The sequence below is a fragment of the Phyllobates terribilis genome, unplaced genomic scaffold (assembly GCF_046119375.1).
Source record: "Phyllobates terribilis strain yellow unplaced genomic scaffold, ASM4611937v1 Scaffold_1__5_contigs__length_1240528914, whole genome shotgun sequence".
NCBI classification, from domain to species: Eukaryota; Metazoa; Chordata; class Amphibia; order Anura; family Dendrobatidae; genus Phyllobates; species Phyllobates terribilis.
In genome coordinates, this window is record NW_027362761.1 from 228950324 (window position 1) to 228970039 (window position 19716).

A 19716-nucleotide genomic window follows, 5' to 3' on the forward strand; every position below is an offset into this window, starting at 1 on the left:
TAAAGTTGCTCGAATTACACCTCTGGCTCCTCTGTTTTCATTCTTATCCCTGGGCTCCAGCACCGCCAGTTGGCGCTCGGAAGTGCCGTCTGCACAGTCAACACTTGCTACCATGTTATTGGGGTTCAGTAACGTCAGCTGTTCCCCTGCTGTGTTCACGGCAATTTCTCCTGCTCTGTCCATATTCACTGTGCTACTTATTTAAAACTTGCTCCAATTACACCTCTGGCTCCTCCGTTTTTAGTATTTACCCTGGGCTCCAACACCGCCAGTTGGCGCTCGGAAGTGCTGTCTGCACAGTCAACACTTGCTGCCGTGTTATTGGGGTTCAGTAACGTCAGCTGTTCCCCTGCTGTGCGGACGGCAATTTCTCCTGCTCTGTCCACATTCTCACTACTACAGATTTTAAAGTTGCTCCAATTACACCTCTGGCTCCTCTGTTTTCATTCTTATCCCTGGGCTCCAGCACCGCCAGTTGGCGCTCGGAAGTGCCGTCTGCACAGTCAACACTTGCTGCGGTGTTATTGGGGTTCGGTAACGTCAGCTGTTCCCCTGCTGTGTTCACGGCAATTTCTCCTGCTCTGTCCATATTCACTGTGCTACTTATTTAAAACTTGCTCCAATTACACCTCTGGCTCCTCCGTTTTTAGTATTTACCCTGGGCTCCAACACCGCCAGTTGGCGCTCGGAAGTGCTGTCTGCACAGTCAACACTTGCTGCCGTGTTATTGGGGTTCAGTAACGTCAGCTGTTCTCCTGCTGTGCGGACGGCAATTTCTCCTGCTTTGTCCACATCCACTGTACTACACATTTTAAAGTTGCTCGAATTACACCTCTGGCTCCTCTGTTTTCATTCTTATCCCTGGGCTCCAGCACCGCCAGTTGGCGCTCGGAAGTGCCGTCTGCACAGTCAACACTTGCTGCGGTGTTATTGGGGTTCGGTAACGTCAGCTGTTCCCCTGCTGTGTTCACGGCAATTTCTCCTGCTCTGTCCATATTCACTGTGCTACTTATTTAAAACTTGCTCCAATTACACCTCTGGCTCCTCCGTTTTTAGTATTTACCCTGGGCTCCAATACCGCTAGTTGCTGCTCAGAAGTGCCGTCTGCACAGTCAACGCTTGCTCCAGTGTTATTGGGATTCAGTAACGTCAGCTGATCCCCAGCTGTGTGTCCGGCAAATTCTCCTGCTTTGTCCACATCCACTGTAGTACGGATTTAAAACCTCCTCCAAATACACCTCTGGCTCTTCTGTTTTTAGTATTTACCCTGGGCTCCAGCACCGCCAGCTGGTTCTCGGCAGTTCCATTGGCTCTTGTACCTTCTGCTACCCATCCGGGTTCCAGTACCGTCAGCTGGTCCTCGGTAGTTCCATTTGCTCTTGTATCTTCTGCTACCCATCCGGGTTCCAGTACCGTCAGCTGGTTCTCGGCAGTGTCTTTGGCACGGGTACTCCCTCCTGCCCAGCCTGGTTCCAGCACGCCAGCTGTTTCCGGGTAGTGTCAACGTCACTTTGCCTCCAATGCGTTGTCCTGTCGTGTTGCGGTCGGGTTAGCCGACTCTATGGTGCCTGCAGTTTAGGTGACTCCTATGTGGGCTGCGGGATCTGGCAATGAAGGCTGGTTCCATAGTGCCAATAGGACAAGCACCCTCTGTAGGACTGTGGGTTTTGGTAACTGCGGCCGGCTCGCGGCCTTGAACTTTTTTTTTACATGGGTACCTTCTGCTACCCATCCGGGTTCCAGTACCGTCAGCTGGTTCTCGGCAGTGCCTTTGGATTAGGTGCCTCCTTCTCGGTATCCAAGTTCCACCAACGTCTGCTGGTCCTTGGTAGTGCTTTCTGGCACAGGTACCTCCTGCTTAGTAACCGAGTTCCAGTAACATCAGCTGGTCCTCGGTAGTTCCATTGGCTCTTGTACCTTCTGCTACCCATCCGGGTTCCAGTAACATCAGCTGGTCCTCGGTAGTTCCATTGGCTCTTGTACCTTCTGCTACCCATCCGGGTTCCAGTACCGTCAGCTGGTTCTCGGCAGTGCCTTTGGATTAGGTGCCTCCTTCTCGGTATCCAAGTTCCACCAACGTCTGCTGGTCCTTGGTAGTGCTTTCTGGCACAGGTACCTCCTGCTTAGTAACCGAGTTCCAGTAACATCAGCTGGTCCTCGGTAGTTCCATTGGCTCTTGTACCTTCTGCTATCCATCCGGGTTCCAGTACCGTCAGCTGGTCCTCGGTAGTTCCTCAGCTTTCTTGTACCTTCTGCTACATTTCCAAGTTCAAGCTTTTTGAAATGGTTCTTGGTAATCACTCTGGATCTCCCTGACGAGGACCCTGAAGACGAGGACCCTGAAGACCAACCCTAAGAAGACGAGGACCCCGAAGACAATGACCCTGAAGACGAGGACCCTGAAGACCACCCCGAAGAAGACGAGGACCCTGAAGACCACCCCGAAGAAGACGAGGACCCTGAAGACCACCCCGAAGAAGACGAGGACCCCGAAGACGAGGACCCAGAAGACCAACCCGAAGAAGACGAGGACCCCGAAGACGAGGACCCCCGAAGACGACGACCCTGAAGACCACCCCGAAGAAGACCAAGAAGATGACCCTGAAGAAGTTGACCAAGAAGACAAAGAAGAGAAGACAAGCACCAAGATACAGAAAAACAAGAGACAGAAAACCAAGAAGCAGAAATACAAGAAGCTGCAGAACAAAAAGCGGAAGAACATTAAGCATAAGACTAAAAATCAGAGCAAAAGATAATATCTAAATTATAAGCAGAAGATGACTAAGCAGTGTATGGGGGTGAGTCCGTTCCTCCTCGTGGTGCCCCTGGAAAAGACCTGCTGCTGCAGGCCAAACTGAACGCGGACAAATCCTGTTGTAAATCTTTTGTGACGGGCAGAACGAAAGGTGTAATGTCCAACCTTTTATAGATAACAACTACAGGAATGCCTGTCACAAATAAGAATATGATGAAGAAGAAGAATATGAAGAAGATGAAGAAGTAGAATATGAAGAATGTAAAAAAAAGAATAATACGAAGAAGGTGAAGAAGAAGAAGGTGAAGAAGAAGTGGATGAAAAAGATGCTGAGGATGATGAAGGAGAAAGTGTGGGAGAAGTAAAAAAGAAGGTGAAGAGCATGGAAGTAGTGAAACATAAATATCTGACAAAATATAAAAATACTTAACATAGTTAATATTTCCGTAACTCAGAACATAATAAAAAAATATTAATTCCTGCTATTCCATTTGACTGGGCTAAACCTCTATGCCTTTATTGTCTCCCCCACCTCCCCCAATACATTCTACATTATTCTTAGTTGTTTTCCTTCATGTAGAAATAACCTACAAGGAAAGAAAGGGTTTATTTTAATTCCGATATTTATGTCCCATTGACTTGCATTGGTTTCCGGTATCGGAATCGGCGATATCCGATACTTTTTCGGTATCGGTCCGATCCAATCCGATCCGATATTTCCCGATATCGGAAGGTATCGCTCAACACTAGTCACTATTGACTTTTAGGATTGCTACTTCCTGTAGGTGGCACTAGAGTTCTAGTCCTGTCCTCTCTGAAGAGACAATTTGCATTATAATCTCACAAAACAAACAATTCACAAAAAAAACTGTGAAAGTATATTAGTGAATGATTGGACTAACATTAGTGATTGCTAAAACTGGTATTTACATCAGAATTATATGAACCGCCCCTGGGTCCTATAGCAAGATCTGAAAACAGGCACTTAGCAATATGACCAACTAGCTTTTACCCGCGCCTTCGCTCGCGTGGAATTTGGTCTGCCACATTAAGTTTCGTGACAGATCATTTTAATAGTAAAAAAAAATTATCTTAATAGTAAAAAAAAATAATCTTATTTAGTTACTCGTACATCCAAAATTTCAGATGTCTATCTTCAAAACTGACTGATTCCATACAATCTTTGAACCCCTATAATATGAAGAGGAAAACTCTTGAGGGTGGAATTATCAAAATTCCTTTCTTAGTGCTCATTTAGGCCCTCACTATTCTTAGAGAGCCATCTGCCGGCTATGTTTTATTGTTCCCATTACTAAAGAGTGGGTCTCCTATACTGTTATTGCGTATGCAGTGAGTGGCAGGGCTGCCCAAAATTTGGACGCACCCCAATACCCCTTTGAAGAGACTTAGAGGAGGGCCTCCTGAAAACAATGTTCCCATTATTAGGAAGTGGGTCTCCCATTGTGTTTGCTTATGCAGTGAATGCAAGGGTTGCCAAAAATTTGGAGGCACTCTAATGCCCCTTGGAAGAGACGTGGAGATCAGAGGGCCTCCTGAAAACAATGTTCCCATTATTAGGAAGTGGATCTCCCTTTGTGTTTGCTATGCAGTGAATGCACGGGCTGGCAAAAATTGGGAGGCCCTCCAATGCACCTTGGAAGAGATGTGGAGGAGGGCCTCATAAAAAATGTTCCCATTAGAAATGAGCGGGTCTCCTATACTTGTAATGCCCATGCACTAAGTGTATGGGCTGACAAACATTTACCCCTGGGGGGGGAATACATGAACATATTGTAAAAATTTTTTTTTACCGGCATCATAAACACCCTTTAAAAAAATTATGTGGGTGTTGCATCACGGACCCCGGTCACCCTGGTGATATGGTGGTGGAGGATGAGGATGAGGATAAGGAGGAGGACAAGAGCAAATAGCTAAAATCAGGAAGCGTATACCCAGTTGTGGGTGTGAAAAGGTGCATGGGAATACCCCTCTCTAAAAAAGACACTGGATTTGAGTTTATGTTACGCTGCTATCATTCGGTGGTGTTGAGAAGTCTGGCCCAATCCAGCCCTTGTTCATATTTATAAGAGTCAGCCTGTCAGCATTTTCAGTTGACAGGCGGATGCGCTTATCAGTTATAATTCCACCACCCGCTCTGATAAAACGCTGGCGGCAGTGCAGGCCAGGACCTCCAAAACGTAGAGAGCCAGTTCATTCCACGTATCCAGCTTGGATACCCAATAATTATAACGCACAGAGGAATCACGGAGGACTTTGGTACAGTCGGCAAGGTACTCCCTCAGCATCTTCCAAAACTTTGCACTCCTTGTGAGAGTACCCTGCGCCTCAAGGCATGTGCGATGGGAGGGGCTAAGTAAATTCTTCCAGAACTTTGACAGTGTTCCCCTGCCTCTGCTGGATTGAAGTTGTGTCTCTCTCGCCTGTACTCCTTGGTTGTCCAACGAACTGTGACCTCTGCCACCAGCGTTTTCAGTTGGGAATTTTTTTAATAGTTCCACAACAAGGGCCTTCTGGTACTGCCCCATTTTTGTAGACCTGTCCCCCTCAGGAATAAGAGATATAAAGTTCTCCTTGTAGCGTGGGTCTAGAAGTGTCACCAACCAGTAATGACTGTCACCCAAAATTTTGAGAACGCGAGGGTCATGGGAAAGGCAGCGTAACATAAACTCAGCCATGCGTGCCAGACTGCTAACAGGCAAGTCTTCCGTGTCCTCACCAAGAGGATGACTGACCATGCTCTCCTCCTCCTCCTCTTCCTCTCTGTCCTCTGGCCATCCATGCTGAACAGACGGTATGACAGTTGTGCAGGTAGTACCGTCTATAGCGCATGAAACTAGCTCCTGTTCTTCCTTCTCCTCCTCCTTTTCCTCATTGTCACCCAATCCACGTTGGGATGAGATGAGGCTGGACTGTGTGTTTCCTGTTTGTGTTTGTGTTTGTGTGACTGTATGGTTCCTTGCTCCATCTCATCTTGCTCTGCCTGCAATGCATCCTCTTTGATTGTGAGCAGAGAGCATTTCAGAAGACAGAGAAGTGGTATCGTGATGCTAATTATGGCATCATCGCCACTCACCATCTTGGTGGAGTCCTCAAAGTTTTGGAGGACGGTACATATGTCTGACATCCATGTCCACTCCTGAGGTCTTACGTGTGGAGTCTGAACTGAATAACGACGGCCTCTTCTGCTCACAAATCCTTCCCAACATCTGCAGTGTAGAGTTCCAACACGTGGGGACATCACACACCAGTTTGTGAGCCCGAAGCTGCAAACGCAGCTGAAACACGACAAGGGCGGAGGAAGCTGTAGGTGACTTTCTAAAATGGGCACACAGGTGGCGTACTTTAACAAGCAGATCCGGCAGCTCCGGGTAGGATTTTAGAAACCACTGAACCACGAGGTTAAGCACATGGGACAGGCATGGTACGTGTGTGAGCTCGCCTCGCCTCAGAGCCGCCTCCAGGTTCCGGCCATTGTCACACACGACCATGTCTGGCTGTAGATTCAGCGGTGTGAGCCACAGATCTGCCTGCTCTTTCAAAGCTGCCACAACTTTTCAGCATTGCGCGGTTTGTCACCTAAGTATATTAGCTTCAGCACAGCCTGTTGCCACTTGGCTGAGTCAGTGCTGCAGTGCTTCCAGCTTGTGACTGATGTGGTCATTTAGGAGATAGAGGCTGAAGAGGAGGAGGAGGCTGAGGAGGATGAGGTGCAGGAGTTGTAGACTGTGGGGGCAACACTGATTGACCTAGGGCCCGCAATCCTTGGCGTCGGGAGGACGTGTTTCGTCCCAAGGTCCGACTGGGTCCTGGCTTCCACTATGTTAACCCAGAGTGCCATCAGTGAGATGTACCATCCCTGCCCACAAGCACTTGTCCATGTGTCCGTGGTTAGGTGGACTTTCCCGGTAACTGCGTTGTTGAGGGCACGGCTAATGTTTTGGGACACGTGCTTGTGTAATGCGGGGACAGCACACCAGGAGAATTAGTGGTGGCTGGGGACTGAGTACCGAGGGACGGCACCTGCCATCAGGTTGCGAAATGCTTCCGTCTCCTTGAGCCTAAAAAGCAACATTTCGAGCGCAAGCAGTCATGAAATGTGGAAATTTAGTAGTGTGGCCTGTGGGGCGTTGGCTGCATATTTGCACTTGTGTTCCAAGGACTGGGGTATGGACAACTGAACGCTGCGCTGGGACAAGGACGTGGACATGCTTCCTGATGCTGCTACTTGAGGGTGTGCAACGACAGGTGCAGGGCAGGAGGCATCTTCGCATGCACCATGGACAGGGGATTGGCTTGCATGCACAACAGCGGAAGAAGCAATGGTGCCACCCGCAGACACTGTTCCTTGACCCTGGGGTTCGGCCCACAAAGTCGGGTGCTTTGCTGCCATGTGCCTGATCATGCTGGTGGTGGTTAGGCTGCTAGTTTTGCCACCCCTGCTGATGCTGGCCTGGCACGTGGTGCAAATGGCCTTTTTGTGGTTATCGGCAGAGTCTTTAAAAAACAACCAGACTCGGGAAGACCTAACAGTTGTACTGGCAACTTCCTTTGTGTTGATCTAACGGGGAACAGTTGCCTGCCTTCTGTCTGCGGCCACCACACTGCTTCTTCCTGCATGTTGGGGTGCTCTGCCTCCCTCTCCCTGTGTGCTGCTGTCCTCGCTCTGCATGTCCTCCTGCCAGGTTGGGTCAGTTACTATATCATCCACCACCTATTCTTCCACTCCCGCACCCTGGTCCTCCTCCTGACTTTCTGGCAATTGTGTCTCATCATCGTCCACCTCTTGTAACACTTTCCCACCGTCACCTTCATGAGACCGTGGCTGCTCAAATATTTGGGCATCGCTACATGCTATCTCCTCTTGCCCCGCTTCAAGTGGACAGGGCGAGAGGCCCGAATCTATAAATGTAAAAGTGAACAGCTCTTCAGAATGTCCAAGTGTGGGATCAGTTGTATCCGGGCACTCGGCATGGTGGGAGGAAGGAGGATTAGGGTGAGGAATATGCAGTCCAGACTCACGGCTACTGAGACTTGACCGTGTGGAAGACAGGGTGGTGGTGGTGGCTAATGACTGGAAGCATTATCCGCTATCCAACCAACAACCTTTTGACACTGCTCTGGGTTCAATAGTGGTGGCCAGTTTTAAATACCTGGCCTGTAGGTAACCATTTTGAACACCAAACCCGTGTCGAAAATTTTGCTGACACACTGAAAAAAAATTGGAATGGAAGCCAGAAATGGCAGAATTTTCAGAAAACGTATATGTGATCCATGTGACGGACAAACCACAGTTTTAAATACCTGGCCTGTAGGTAACTATTTTGAACAGCAAACCGGTGCCAAAAACTTTGCTGACACACAGAAAAAAAACCTACATGGAGGCCAAAAATGGCAGTATTTTCAGCGCAATTATATGTGATCCGTGTGATGGAGAAACCACGGTTTTAAATACCTGGCCTGTAGGTAACTATTTTGAACAGCAAACCGGTGTCAAAAACTTTGCTGACACATTGCAAAAAAATTTGAATGGAGGCCAAAAATGGCAGTATTTTCAGCGCAATTATATGTGATCCGTGTGATGGACAAACCACAGTTTTAAATAGCTAAAAGAAAGAACCAGGTGATGGCGCTGTCTTTGCCACCAAAAGAGATCAAGGTGCAGGAACTTCAGGTTGGTGTTATTTTCCGCAGAGACGAGTCCTGGCTGGAAGAAATGATGGCTGTCTGCGCACAGACACCCCTGCCCTCTGCTTCTTAAAAACCTGAACCGGAAGATGTTTACCGGAAACACCCTGCTTGCGTTCCATGGCTGCAGACCGTCATCATTTCTTCCAGCCAGGACTCGTTTCTGCAGAAAATAACACCAACCTGAAGTTCCTACACATCACCTGGATCTTCCTTTTGGCATCCTCGTTGTGGGATACTCCTGCCTCAGGATTCAATCCCACCTCACCAGGTCGGCCGCAGTCTTTTGCAAATTCATCCATACTACAAGCGGGAGTTGTGCCTCTCCTTGCACAACCGCATCAGATGAGCAATTTCCTATAGCTACTCACCCTTTTAATTGGTCAAATCTTACTACGCTTAGATAGCGACACTTTTTTTCTCCTTTAGGAAATCTATTATCATTCAGTTTTAAATAGCTGGATTTTTAGCGCTGTAATATGGGAAGGACCTGGCTATATTCTGCAGTGCCAACAAGCAAATGGCGCAGAAAAACTGGATTGTTTTTTAAGCAAATAATGAGGATTAAGATCCAAAAAAAGTATTCCTGGCCCCTGAGACCTGGGCCTATTTCTAGAAACATCTAACAGTAGCAGCAGCAGCAGACAAAACTGGAATGGAGCCTCTTGTCCTACTTGTCCTATGTGCACTGCAGTCTGCTATATACCCTGCCTGCCTGATATCTCTGCAGATAGATTAGTCCTCAGAAGGACTGTTTGTTGAAATGGATATGTGGCTCTAATATAGTTTGGTACACCTACACTAACTAGAAACAAGCAAATCTCTCTTTAGCTCAGCAGCACCTCTCCCTACACTGTCTGATTCCGGAGTGACTGTGACGAGCATGGCGGCGCCAGGTCTGATATAGACCTGATGACTCTGTGTGGCCAGCCAATCACAGTAATGCCACAACCACAATGGCTGCGGCATTACAATGAGTGGCAGGCAATCCCTGCATGTTCATTGGCTCTGTAAAGAGCGCCAAACATGCAGGGAGGGGACCCGAGCATCCGCCCGAGCATTTCGCAAGTACTCGGCGAGCTCCGAGCATCTCGAGTACTGAGATGCTCGGGTGAGTACTGAGTACTTGCGAGTATGCTCGCTCATCACTATATACAACATAATTGATAATATTTGGCAGCTGCACAGAAGCAAAGTGTGGTTTTTATATATGGGTAGTGAGTAAACCTGTTGCAAATTCTATTGCAATATCAGGGCATCTGTGCACAAAACTAAATTTTTGGGATTTTTGGGGGTAAAGACCAGAGACCATAATAACATAACAAAGCATTATTCTCTTTTTTGGTGGAGTGCCTCCTCAGTTTATCGAATGGGTAACGTTTCTCTTTGTGGAGATTGACATGCCAAGCCTGACATGCAAAGGTGAGGAGATTTTTAAGCCTTGCAATGCTCTTCTCGGAAATTAAATATGAAATTGCCTCTTCAGAGAGGAAGATGACTAGAACTCTAGTGCCACCTATAGGAAGTATCAATCTTAAAAGTCAATATCGACCTTTTAACGAGCCTTGCCCATGACGTAGGATAAAAGCCAAATCATATTCTCAATTTGCAGACACTGTGTTTTGAGGTGACACCCCTCATCAGTGCAAAGTGTGCTATCTGGTTTGGCTGGATGAGAGGCGTCTGGCTGGGATCCATAGGGTAACATTTCTCCTTGTGGAGAATGACATGCCAAGCCTGACATGCCACAGTGAGGAGACTTAAGCCTTGCAATGCTCCTCTGGGAAATTAATATGCAAATTGCTTTGAAAGCAAATTGAGATTCTGGTTTGGCTTTTATCCTAAGTCATGTGACAAGGCTCCTTAAAGGGTCAATAGTGACTTTCAGGATTGTTACTTCCAATGGGTGGCACTAGAATTCTAGTGCTCTTCCTCTCTGAAGAGGCAATTTGTATATAATCAGTTTATAAAACATAGACACAAGTCAGTTTTCATTGATGGGGTCAATGCATCTTACATGATTAGATCCTCACCAATTTCATCTCACGTTGATGACAGGCTCAACTTAAAGTCAATGAAGCCTGCATGCAGTCTAATTGCTTCTCCTCTTTTGTTTTACTGAAAGGAGGCTCAATAGATGGACCCTCCGTAATCAAAATTTCTGACATGTTGCTAAATGTTTTGGAATTTTTTTTAACTTTAAATGGATCCTGTAAGCAGCTGATACACATACCATAGTTGAAAATGGAACAGAGCAATAGACAAGTTTACCATAAGGAAAAAAAACACAGCAAAACTTTTTTTAGTCTTCATAGTTTTCCTTTACAGGAAAAGCACAGACTCAGTGAAGCACTGTTGCCTTGCAGCGCTGGGGTCCTTCAAATCTCACCAAGGACAACATCTACAAGGATTTTGTATGTTCTCCCTGTGTTTTTGTGGGTTTCCTCCCATGCTCCAAAGACATACTGATAGGCAATTTACATTGTGAGCCCCAATGGGGACTGTGATGACGATGTCTGTAAAGTGCTGTGGAATTAATGGCGCTATATAAACGAGTAAATTAAATAAACTACTGTTAAAAAATAGGCATCCTAAGTCTCGACAATATTGGATTTCCTCATCTTCTATATTGCAAAAGGTCTCTTGGGCCAGATTGCTGAAATGCCCTGTCCAATTCTGCCTCCTTAAGATTTCTGTAGGGTATGGCTACCTATCACAAGGGCTGAAGGAGAAAGCATTGTATAGGTACATTTATTTTTAAAATGCTAGGTAAGAAGGTGGCAAGAGAAACATTGTCTATCTGCCCGAGGTTCTTTTTATAAGCATTATGCAATGCCAACTTGTTAAATGTGTTTCCTGAAAATAGTCACTAAAGCTGAAACCCCAAGCAATCAGCTATAACCTGCTCAGAAACATAACAGGAAATATTCTGTTCCGACAGAAAAAAAGCATTGCATGGTGTCCATTGAAATAATTTGGCTGCTCCTATAACACACAAATATAGTAAGCACTCCTTACTGAGAAATATTAACACGAACACTAGCTAATTCATAGAGATCTCAAATGAGGACCCACATCTAATAAGTCAGAATGCCTTAATAAAACATTTAAAAATTCATTTTCTAAGCCATTCCACCTTTTAAAGATTAAAAAAATGCTAAAATGTTTTCATTTGATCTATTCAGATTAAAAGGGAACTCACATTAAGAATAGCTGGCTACATATAATTACATTAGACATATAGTTTTAAAGAAATACAGTAAAAATGAATTGATGAGTAAGCTGTAATAATACATGGCCCACGATCAGTGGCAGCGATATCACATAAAAATGAGAATATACAAAGCTCAATAAAGCTCACTCAAACATATAAAACTCACTAAATGTCATGAAATGTAATGCTAGCCTATATACTATACACTGGACATTGATCAACATATACGGTATTAAATCCAATAAATAATGAATTTGACATTGAACCCCTACATGGTATCCCCTGGCTCTCCTTTTCAAACCACAATAAATTGTCATTATACAAATAACATTGGGAACAAATGAACAAGAAATCCTACATTTATCCTAACAGATTCTAACAATGCTATATTGATGCGTACTTACTTGTCATTTTGATCCTATTTCTTTGTATGACTGGATGATGCTCTACTGATGGAGTGTTGAAGAAAGATTCCTCCTCGTTGGCTTTTCACCACTTATATCTAAAACTCATGTTCCCTTTTGATGATGTCAATATGCCAAATATATGGGCGAGGTTTTCCATGAAAATGTAAGTGCTTCAAACATATTGGGATTGACCCATTTTGGGTGTGTAATGAATCTTCCATTTCAGACATCCAGCAGGACCTGTCCAGGCACATAGCAATCAGATATCTAGACAAGGTTTCAGAGAATAAATAATAAAGCATTGAGGTATTATGATTGTGAGTGCATGTAATTATGACATATCTGAGATAACGTGCCTAATTGTTTCTGTGATTGTCCATAGCAATGTCATAGAATCATAGAATCATAGAATGGTAGAGTTGGAGGGGACCTCCTGGGTCATCTGGTCCAACCCCCTGCTCAAAGCAGGATTCACTAAATCATCTCAGACAGATGTCTGTCCAGCCTCTGTTTGAAGACGTCCATTGAAGGGGAACTCACCACCTCTCTTGGCAGCCTGTTCCACTCATTAATCACCCTAACTGTCAAAAAGTTTTTTCTAATATCTAATCTGTGTCTCCTCCCATTTAGTTTCATCCCATTGCTTCTAGTCTTTCCTTGTGCAAATGAGAATAAAGATGATCCTTCTACAATGTGACAGCCCTTGACATATTTGTAGACAGCTATTAAGTCTCCTCTCAGTCTTCTTTTTTGCAAGCTAAACATTCCCAAATCCTGCAACCGTTCCTCATAGGACATGGTTTGCAGACCAGTCACCATTCTGGTCGCTCTTCTCTGAACTTGCTCCAGTTTGTCTATGTCTTTTTTAAAATGTGGTGCCCAAAACTGTACACAGTATTCCAGATGAGGTCTGACCAAAGAGGAGTAAAGACCGATAATGACTTCACGTGATCTAGACTGTATGCTTCTGTTAATACATCCCAGAATTGTATTTGCCTTTTTTGCTGCTTCATCACACTGTTGACTCATGTTCAGTCTATGATCTATTAGTATACCTAAGTCTTTTTCACATGTACTGTTGCTTAGCTCTATTCCTCCCATTCTGTATATGCTTTTTTCATTTTTATTGCCCAGATGTAGTACTTTGCATTTTTCCCTGTTAAAAACCATTCTGTTGGTTGCTGCCCACTGCTCCAGTTTATTTAGGTCTTTTTGAATCTTCCCTCTCTCTTCTCTAGTATTAGCTATCCCTCCTAGCTTTGTGTCATCAGCAAATTTAATCAGTTTACCCTCAATTCTTTCATCTAAATCATTGATAAAGATGTTGAACAATACAGGTCCCAGGACGGAGCCCTGTGGTACCCCACTTGAGACATTCATCCAGCTGGATGTGAAGCCATTTACAACCACCCTTTGAGTCCGATCACTAAGCCAGTTATGAATCCACCTAACAGTTGCCTGGTCCATTGCATACTTGGTCATTTTTTCAATAAGGATTGTGTGAGATACTTTGTCAAATGCTTTGCTGAAGTCAAGATATACTATATCTACAGCATTTCCCTGATCCACCCAGTCAGTGATTCTGTCATAGAAGGAAATTAAGTTAGTCTGACATGACTTGTTAGTTACAAACCCATGCTGACTCTGGTTAATCACTTCATTCTTATCCAGGTACTTACATACATGTTGTTTAATAATTTGTTCAAAGATCTTTCCTGGTATAGAAGTCAGACTCACCGGCCTATAGTTCCCTGGGTCCACCTTCTTCTCCTTTTTGAAGATAGGAACAACATTTGCTCTTCTCCAGTCTTCTGGGACTTCTCCTGTTCTCCAAGAATTTTCAAAGATTATGGAGAGTGGTTCTAAAACTTCTTCTACGATCTCCTTCAGTACTCTGGGGTGTAATTCATCTGGACCTGGAGACTTGAACTCATTTATGTTAGCTAAATATTCCCTCACAATCTTTCTGTTTACAGATAACTTGGATTCCTCTATTCCTTTAAAAGGACAGTGAAGATTAGTTGATGTTACATTTTCTTTCTGAGAGAAAACAGATGCAAAATAGGTGTTAAAAAGTTCGGCCTTCTCAACATCCTCTCTTACCATTTCTCCATTTTCATCCTGTAAAAATCCTATAGCATCTTTGACTTTTCTTTTACTTTTGACATACCCCCAAAATCCTTTTTTATTGCTTTTGACATCTCTTGCAAGCCTTAATTCATTGTCAGCTTTAGCTAACCTGATACGTGCCCTGCAGGATCTGCAGACTGCATTATAATCTTCTTTAGATATGCCTCCCTCTTTCCATTTAATAAACATTTCTTTCTTTCTTTTTAGCATGTGTTTAAGTTCTGTGTTCATCCATCCTGGTTTCCTTAAATGCTTCCCATTCTTCCTACTTTTCGGAATTGTTAACGATTGTGCTTTGAGAATCTCATTTTTAAAAATTTCCCATCCTTCCTGGACATTTTTGTCCTTAAGGACATCCAGCCATTGGATCCCTCCTATTCTCTTTCTGAGTCTCTTAAAATCTGCCTTTCTAAAATCTAACCTTGAAGTTTGAGTCTTCACATGTCTTCCTCCTCTAGTTATCCAAAATTCTATAATAGCATGATCGCTGCCTCCTAGGGTCCCAGCCACCTTTACCTCCTCAACCATTTCTCCCTGTTTATAAGGATTAGATCCAAAGTAGCAGATCCCCTTGTTTTCTCCCCTAACTTTTGGAAGATAAAGTTGTCAGCAAGAGAGGATAAGAATTTGCTTGACCTGTTAGTTTTACTTGAGAGAGATTCCCAAAAAATGTCTGGATAGTTGAAATCTCCCATGACCACTACGTCATATTTTTTGGAGAACTTGGTCATTTGATACATAAAGAGTTCATCCATATCTTCAGCTTGCCCAGGTGGCCTGTAGTAAATGCATACAATGGTGTCCTTTCTCTCCTTGTATTCTTACCCAAACAGTTTCCACAGAACTCCCAGTCTCTGAAGCTTCAATCTCTGTGCAGATATACGCTTTTCTAACATACAATGCGACACCTCCTCCTCGTTTATCAAGTCTGTTTCTTGCAAATAAGTTGTATCCTTTTAGCCTTGTATTCCAATCATGTGTATCGTCCCACCAAGTTTCAGTGATTCCAATGACATCATATTCCTTTTCCTGCATTAGTAGTTCTAATTCTCCTTGCTTGTTGCCCATGCTTTGTGCATTTGTATAAAAACATTTTAGTTTGTGATTGGTTTCTCTTCCTCACATATTTTTATTATTTAAATTGTTTTGTCTTTGTTCTTCCTTTCCACTTCCAGTAGCAGAGATCTCAATAGTATTTGTCAGCTGTATGGCTTTTTCTGGCCTTTTGCTTCCCTTCCCACATTGTTCTAGTTTAAAGCTCTCCTGATGAGTGTAGCAAGGCGACTTCCAAATACACGTTTTCCAGTCTTCGTAAGGTGCACCCCATCTCTAGCAAGTAGTCCATCGTATAGGTAATTCATTCCGTGATCCAGAAATCCAAATCCTTGTTGACGGCACCATCGACGTAGCCAGTTGTTCACCTGTAGAATCTTATTCCACCTCATTGTTCCATGGCCATCCACTGGGAGGATGGATGAGAAGACCACCTGCGCTCCCAATTCTTTCACTTTCTTGCCTAAGTCTTCAAAGTCACTGCAGATGGTTTCCAGGTCCTTTCTTGCGGTGTCATTTGTCCCCACATGTATTAGCAGGAATGGGTAGTGATCTGTAGGTCTGAAGAGTCTTGATATCCTGTCAGACACATCTTTAATTTTTGCTCCTGGAAGACAGCACATTTCTCTTGAGGTTATGTCTGGTCTGCAGATAGCGGCCTCTGTTCCTCTTAGCAGGGAATCCCCCATGACCACCACTCTCCGTTTTTTCTTCACAATGTCTTGCTGCATTGTTTGTGTAATGGAATGCTTAAGCGATATAGAGGACTAAAGTAAAGGCCAACATTTGAATATGTTGCACAGGATTTAATGACAGAATTTATCTACTTACAATGTAACATTTTGAAATGGATTCAAAAAAGGTTTCGAAAATATATCCCGTACTCTAGTCTGGAGCTGCAATAACATTATTGCAAGCTGTAGAACTGAAATTTCCCAGATTGATCTGATGATTTGTATTTTGAATAATGTGTTTTCTACACTGCAACTGAGAATCTAAAAGGTGATCAAACGTTTAAAAAACATTGGACATGTTACAGCCCTAAGTCAGAAATTTTAATCTGTGGGGGACTGAGCCTGAGGCTCCAACCATTCACACAAATTAAATAAAAGAAACATTCAGCCTAAAGGAGTTGTCCAGTATTTTATATTTATGACCGATTCATAGGATAGGTCATCAATATCATATCCGAGAGGGTGTGACACTTGGCACCTCCACCAATCAGATTTTCTCGGTGTCGACGGCAGCTGGATGTGCTAAGTTGCTGATCAAAACTCCACAGCTCCATCAACTGTATACCGTAATTGCCGCAGCCAAGTACTGTACATCTGTGTGTATTTATTTGAGTAGGGTTGGATCTGCAGTACCCCGCTGCAGTGACTTTACAGCTGACTGGCTGTGTAATTCCACTTAGCAACTGAGCACATCCAGCGGCCGCTGTCACCAAGATCAGCTGATTGGTGGAGGTGCCAGGTAGAGATGAGCGAACTTTTAAAGCTTCGATTCTTTTCAGATCTGCGAACTTCCCATTATTTGCCAAACAGTTTGCCGAACAATTCATTGAATATATCTGAATCCCATTGCATTCAATGGGAGGCAAAACCAAACTCATACACAACACCTTCAAAGGGGCTCAAAAGCTGCCAAAACAGCTCAAATTAGGGACAGACACCAGGAAAAGTAGCATTAATTTACTCACAGCAACAAACTGAAAGTAACATAGTAACATAGTTTTTATGGTTGAAGGAAGACTAAGTCCATCTAGTTCAACCCATAGCCTAACATGTTGATCCAGAGGAAGGCAAAAAAAAAACATGTGGCAAACACTAAGCTCCACATTGGGGAAAAAAATTCCTTCCCGACTGCATACGACAATCAGACTAGTTCCCTGGATCAACGACCTATCAAGGAATCTAGTATATATAACCTGTAATATTATACTTTTCAAGAAAGGCATCCATGCCCTTCTTAAATTTTAGTAGTGAATCACTCATTACAACATCATGCGGCAGAGAGTTCCATAGTCTCACTGCTCTTACAGTAAAGAATCCCTGTCTGTGATTATGACTAAACCTTCTTTCCTCCAGACGTAGAAGATGCCCCCTTGTCCCCATCTCAGGCCTCAGAGTAAAATGATCAGTAGACAGGTCTTTGTACTGTCCCCTTATATACTTGTACATAGTAATAAGATCACCTCTAAGCCTTCGTTTTTCCACAGTAAATAACCCCAAGTGTAATAACCTGTCTTGGTATTGCAGACCCCCCAGTCCTCTAATAACCTTGGTCGCTCTTCTCTGCACCCTCTCTAGTTCAGCTATGTCTTTCATATACACCGGAGACCAGAACTGTACACAGTATTCTAAGTGTGGTCGCACTAATGACTTGTATAGAGGTAAAATTATGTTCTCCTCATGAGCATCTATGCCTCTTTTAATGCATCCCATTATTTTATTTGCCTTTGCTGCAGCTGCCTGACACTGGCCACTAAAAGTGAGCTTGTCATCCACCAATACACCCATGTCTTTTTCAGTTACAGTTTTGCCCAGTGATTTACAGTTAAGCATTTAATTATACATTTTGTTTCCTCTGCCCAAGTGCATTACCTTACATTTATCCCCATTAAAGCTCATTTGCCATTTATCAGCCCAAGCTTCTAGTTTACATAGATCCTCCTGTAATATAAAATTGTCCTCCTCTGTATTGATTACCCTGCAGAGTTTAGTGTCATCTGCAAATATTGAAATATTACTCTGTATGCCTCCTACAAGGTCATTAATAAATATGTTAAAAAGAAGCGGGCCCAATACTGACCCCTGTGGTACCCCACTGTTAACTGAGACCCAGTCTGAGTGTGTTCCATTAATAACCACCCTTTGTTTCCTAAGACTGAGACAATTCTTAACCCACATTCTTATATTTTCCCATATCCCCACTGTTCACATTTTATGTATCAACCTTTTGTGTGGAACCGTATCAAAAGCTTTTGAAAAGTCCATATACACAACATCCACTGCATTTCCTTGGTCCAGTCCGAAACTTGCCTCCTCATAAAAACTGATCAGATTAGTTTGACAGGAACGGTCCCTCGTAAACCCATGCTGATATTGGGTCATGAGTAGTGTTGAGCATTCCGATACTGAAATATCGGGTATCGACCGATATTCGCGGTATCGGAGTTCCGATACTGAGTTCCGATACTTTTAGAATATCGAATGCCGGAATTGGAAGTTCCCATAATGCCTGTGCTCTGCAGTGTCTCTGAAGGATGACAAGCTGGATGGCTAAGAATAATGCAGAATGTATTACATGAAAAGCCGGCAATTCAGCAGCGGCATACACCGATACCCGACAATTTAGAACAGAAAGAATAGAGCATCACACATAGATTAGATAGATAGAAACATGTCAGTCACATATATAAGAAGTACAGTGACAGTGTTTCTTACTGTACTTGTCATTTAGTGTTAAAATAAAGGATTTATAAAAAAAAAATTTGGCGTGGGGTTCCCTGTAATTTTAGTCTCTACCGGAGGTTAAGCAGACGGCTGGGGCAGATGTTTGAAGCCTGGGAAGGGGGTAATACCCACGGAGCTTCCCAGGCTACTAATATCAGCCCCCAGCTGAATACCTAGCCTTTACTAGCTATTAAAATGGGGGACCCACAAAAAAATGACGTGGGTTCCCCCTTATTTTAATAACTAGCAAAGGCTAGGCAGACAACTGGGGGCTGATATTAATAGCCCAGGAAGGGTGCCATGAATATTGGCCCCCTCTCAGGCTAGAAACACCAGCCGTCCCAGAAATGGCGCATCCATAGGATGCGCCAATTCTGGCACTTAGCCTCGCTCTTCCCACTGCCCTGTAGCGGTGGCAGTGGGGTAATAGGGCTGGGGTTGATGTCAGCTTAAAATGCCAGCTGACATCAAGCCCAGGTTAGTAATGGAGAGGCGTCTATAAGACACCCCCATTACTAACCCCATAGTCAAATTTAAAAAAAAACACAAACACCCAGAATAAAGTCCTTCAATTGAAATAAACACACAATTCTTTATTGCTCTAAATTAAACCATACTTACCATCACGCCCATTCCAGCTGAAGCCAATGTCTTCTGCGATAAAAGTAAAATAATAAAGCAACCTCATCCTTACCTTTTCATGGTTCCCAGGACGGCTCCAGCTCTGCTACATTCACATGACAGGCTGCCATCCAGCTTGCCATGCCGCAGACACTGAGAAGCGCAGGCATGCTTGCGCTCCTCATTGTCTGGCTGTGACGACATCCAGATGAGCCGAGGTCATGTCCAATGAACTCAGCTCACCTCATGCACGTCACTGACAGCATGGGAGAATTCTCCTGCGCATGCGGTGAGCGTGAGAGAATTCTCCTATGGATGCGCCATTTCTGGGGCGGCTGACGGCTGGTGTTTCTAGCCTGGGAGGGGGCCAATATT

At 44.1% G+C, this 19716-nt stretch overlaps 1 protein-coding gene across 5 annotated transcripts in view; it reads right to left on the reverse strand.

Moving 5' to 3' along the window:
• Positions 1-12198, reverse strand: part of LOC141166495 (protein-glutamine gamma-glutamyltransferase 2-like) — a 51584-nt gene extending 39386 nt beyond the window's left edge. For 3 of the 5 annotated variants that reach the window (XR_012251307.1, XR_012251309.1, XM_073653224.1), the window contains exon 1: positions 12080-12179. Coding sequence is in view for 1 of the 5 variants with exons in the window: in XM_073653224.1 (XP_073509325.1) it covers positions 12080-12086 (7 nt within the window). In the remaining 4 variants the exon portion in view is untranslated. Of the gene's footprint in view, positions 1-12079 lie in introns of all 5 variants that reach the window. The other 2 variants (XR_012251308.1, XR_012251310.1) reach the window with 2 other exon arrangements.
• Between the last annotated feature and the right edge of the window lie 7518 nt (positions 12199-19716).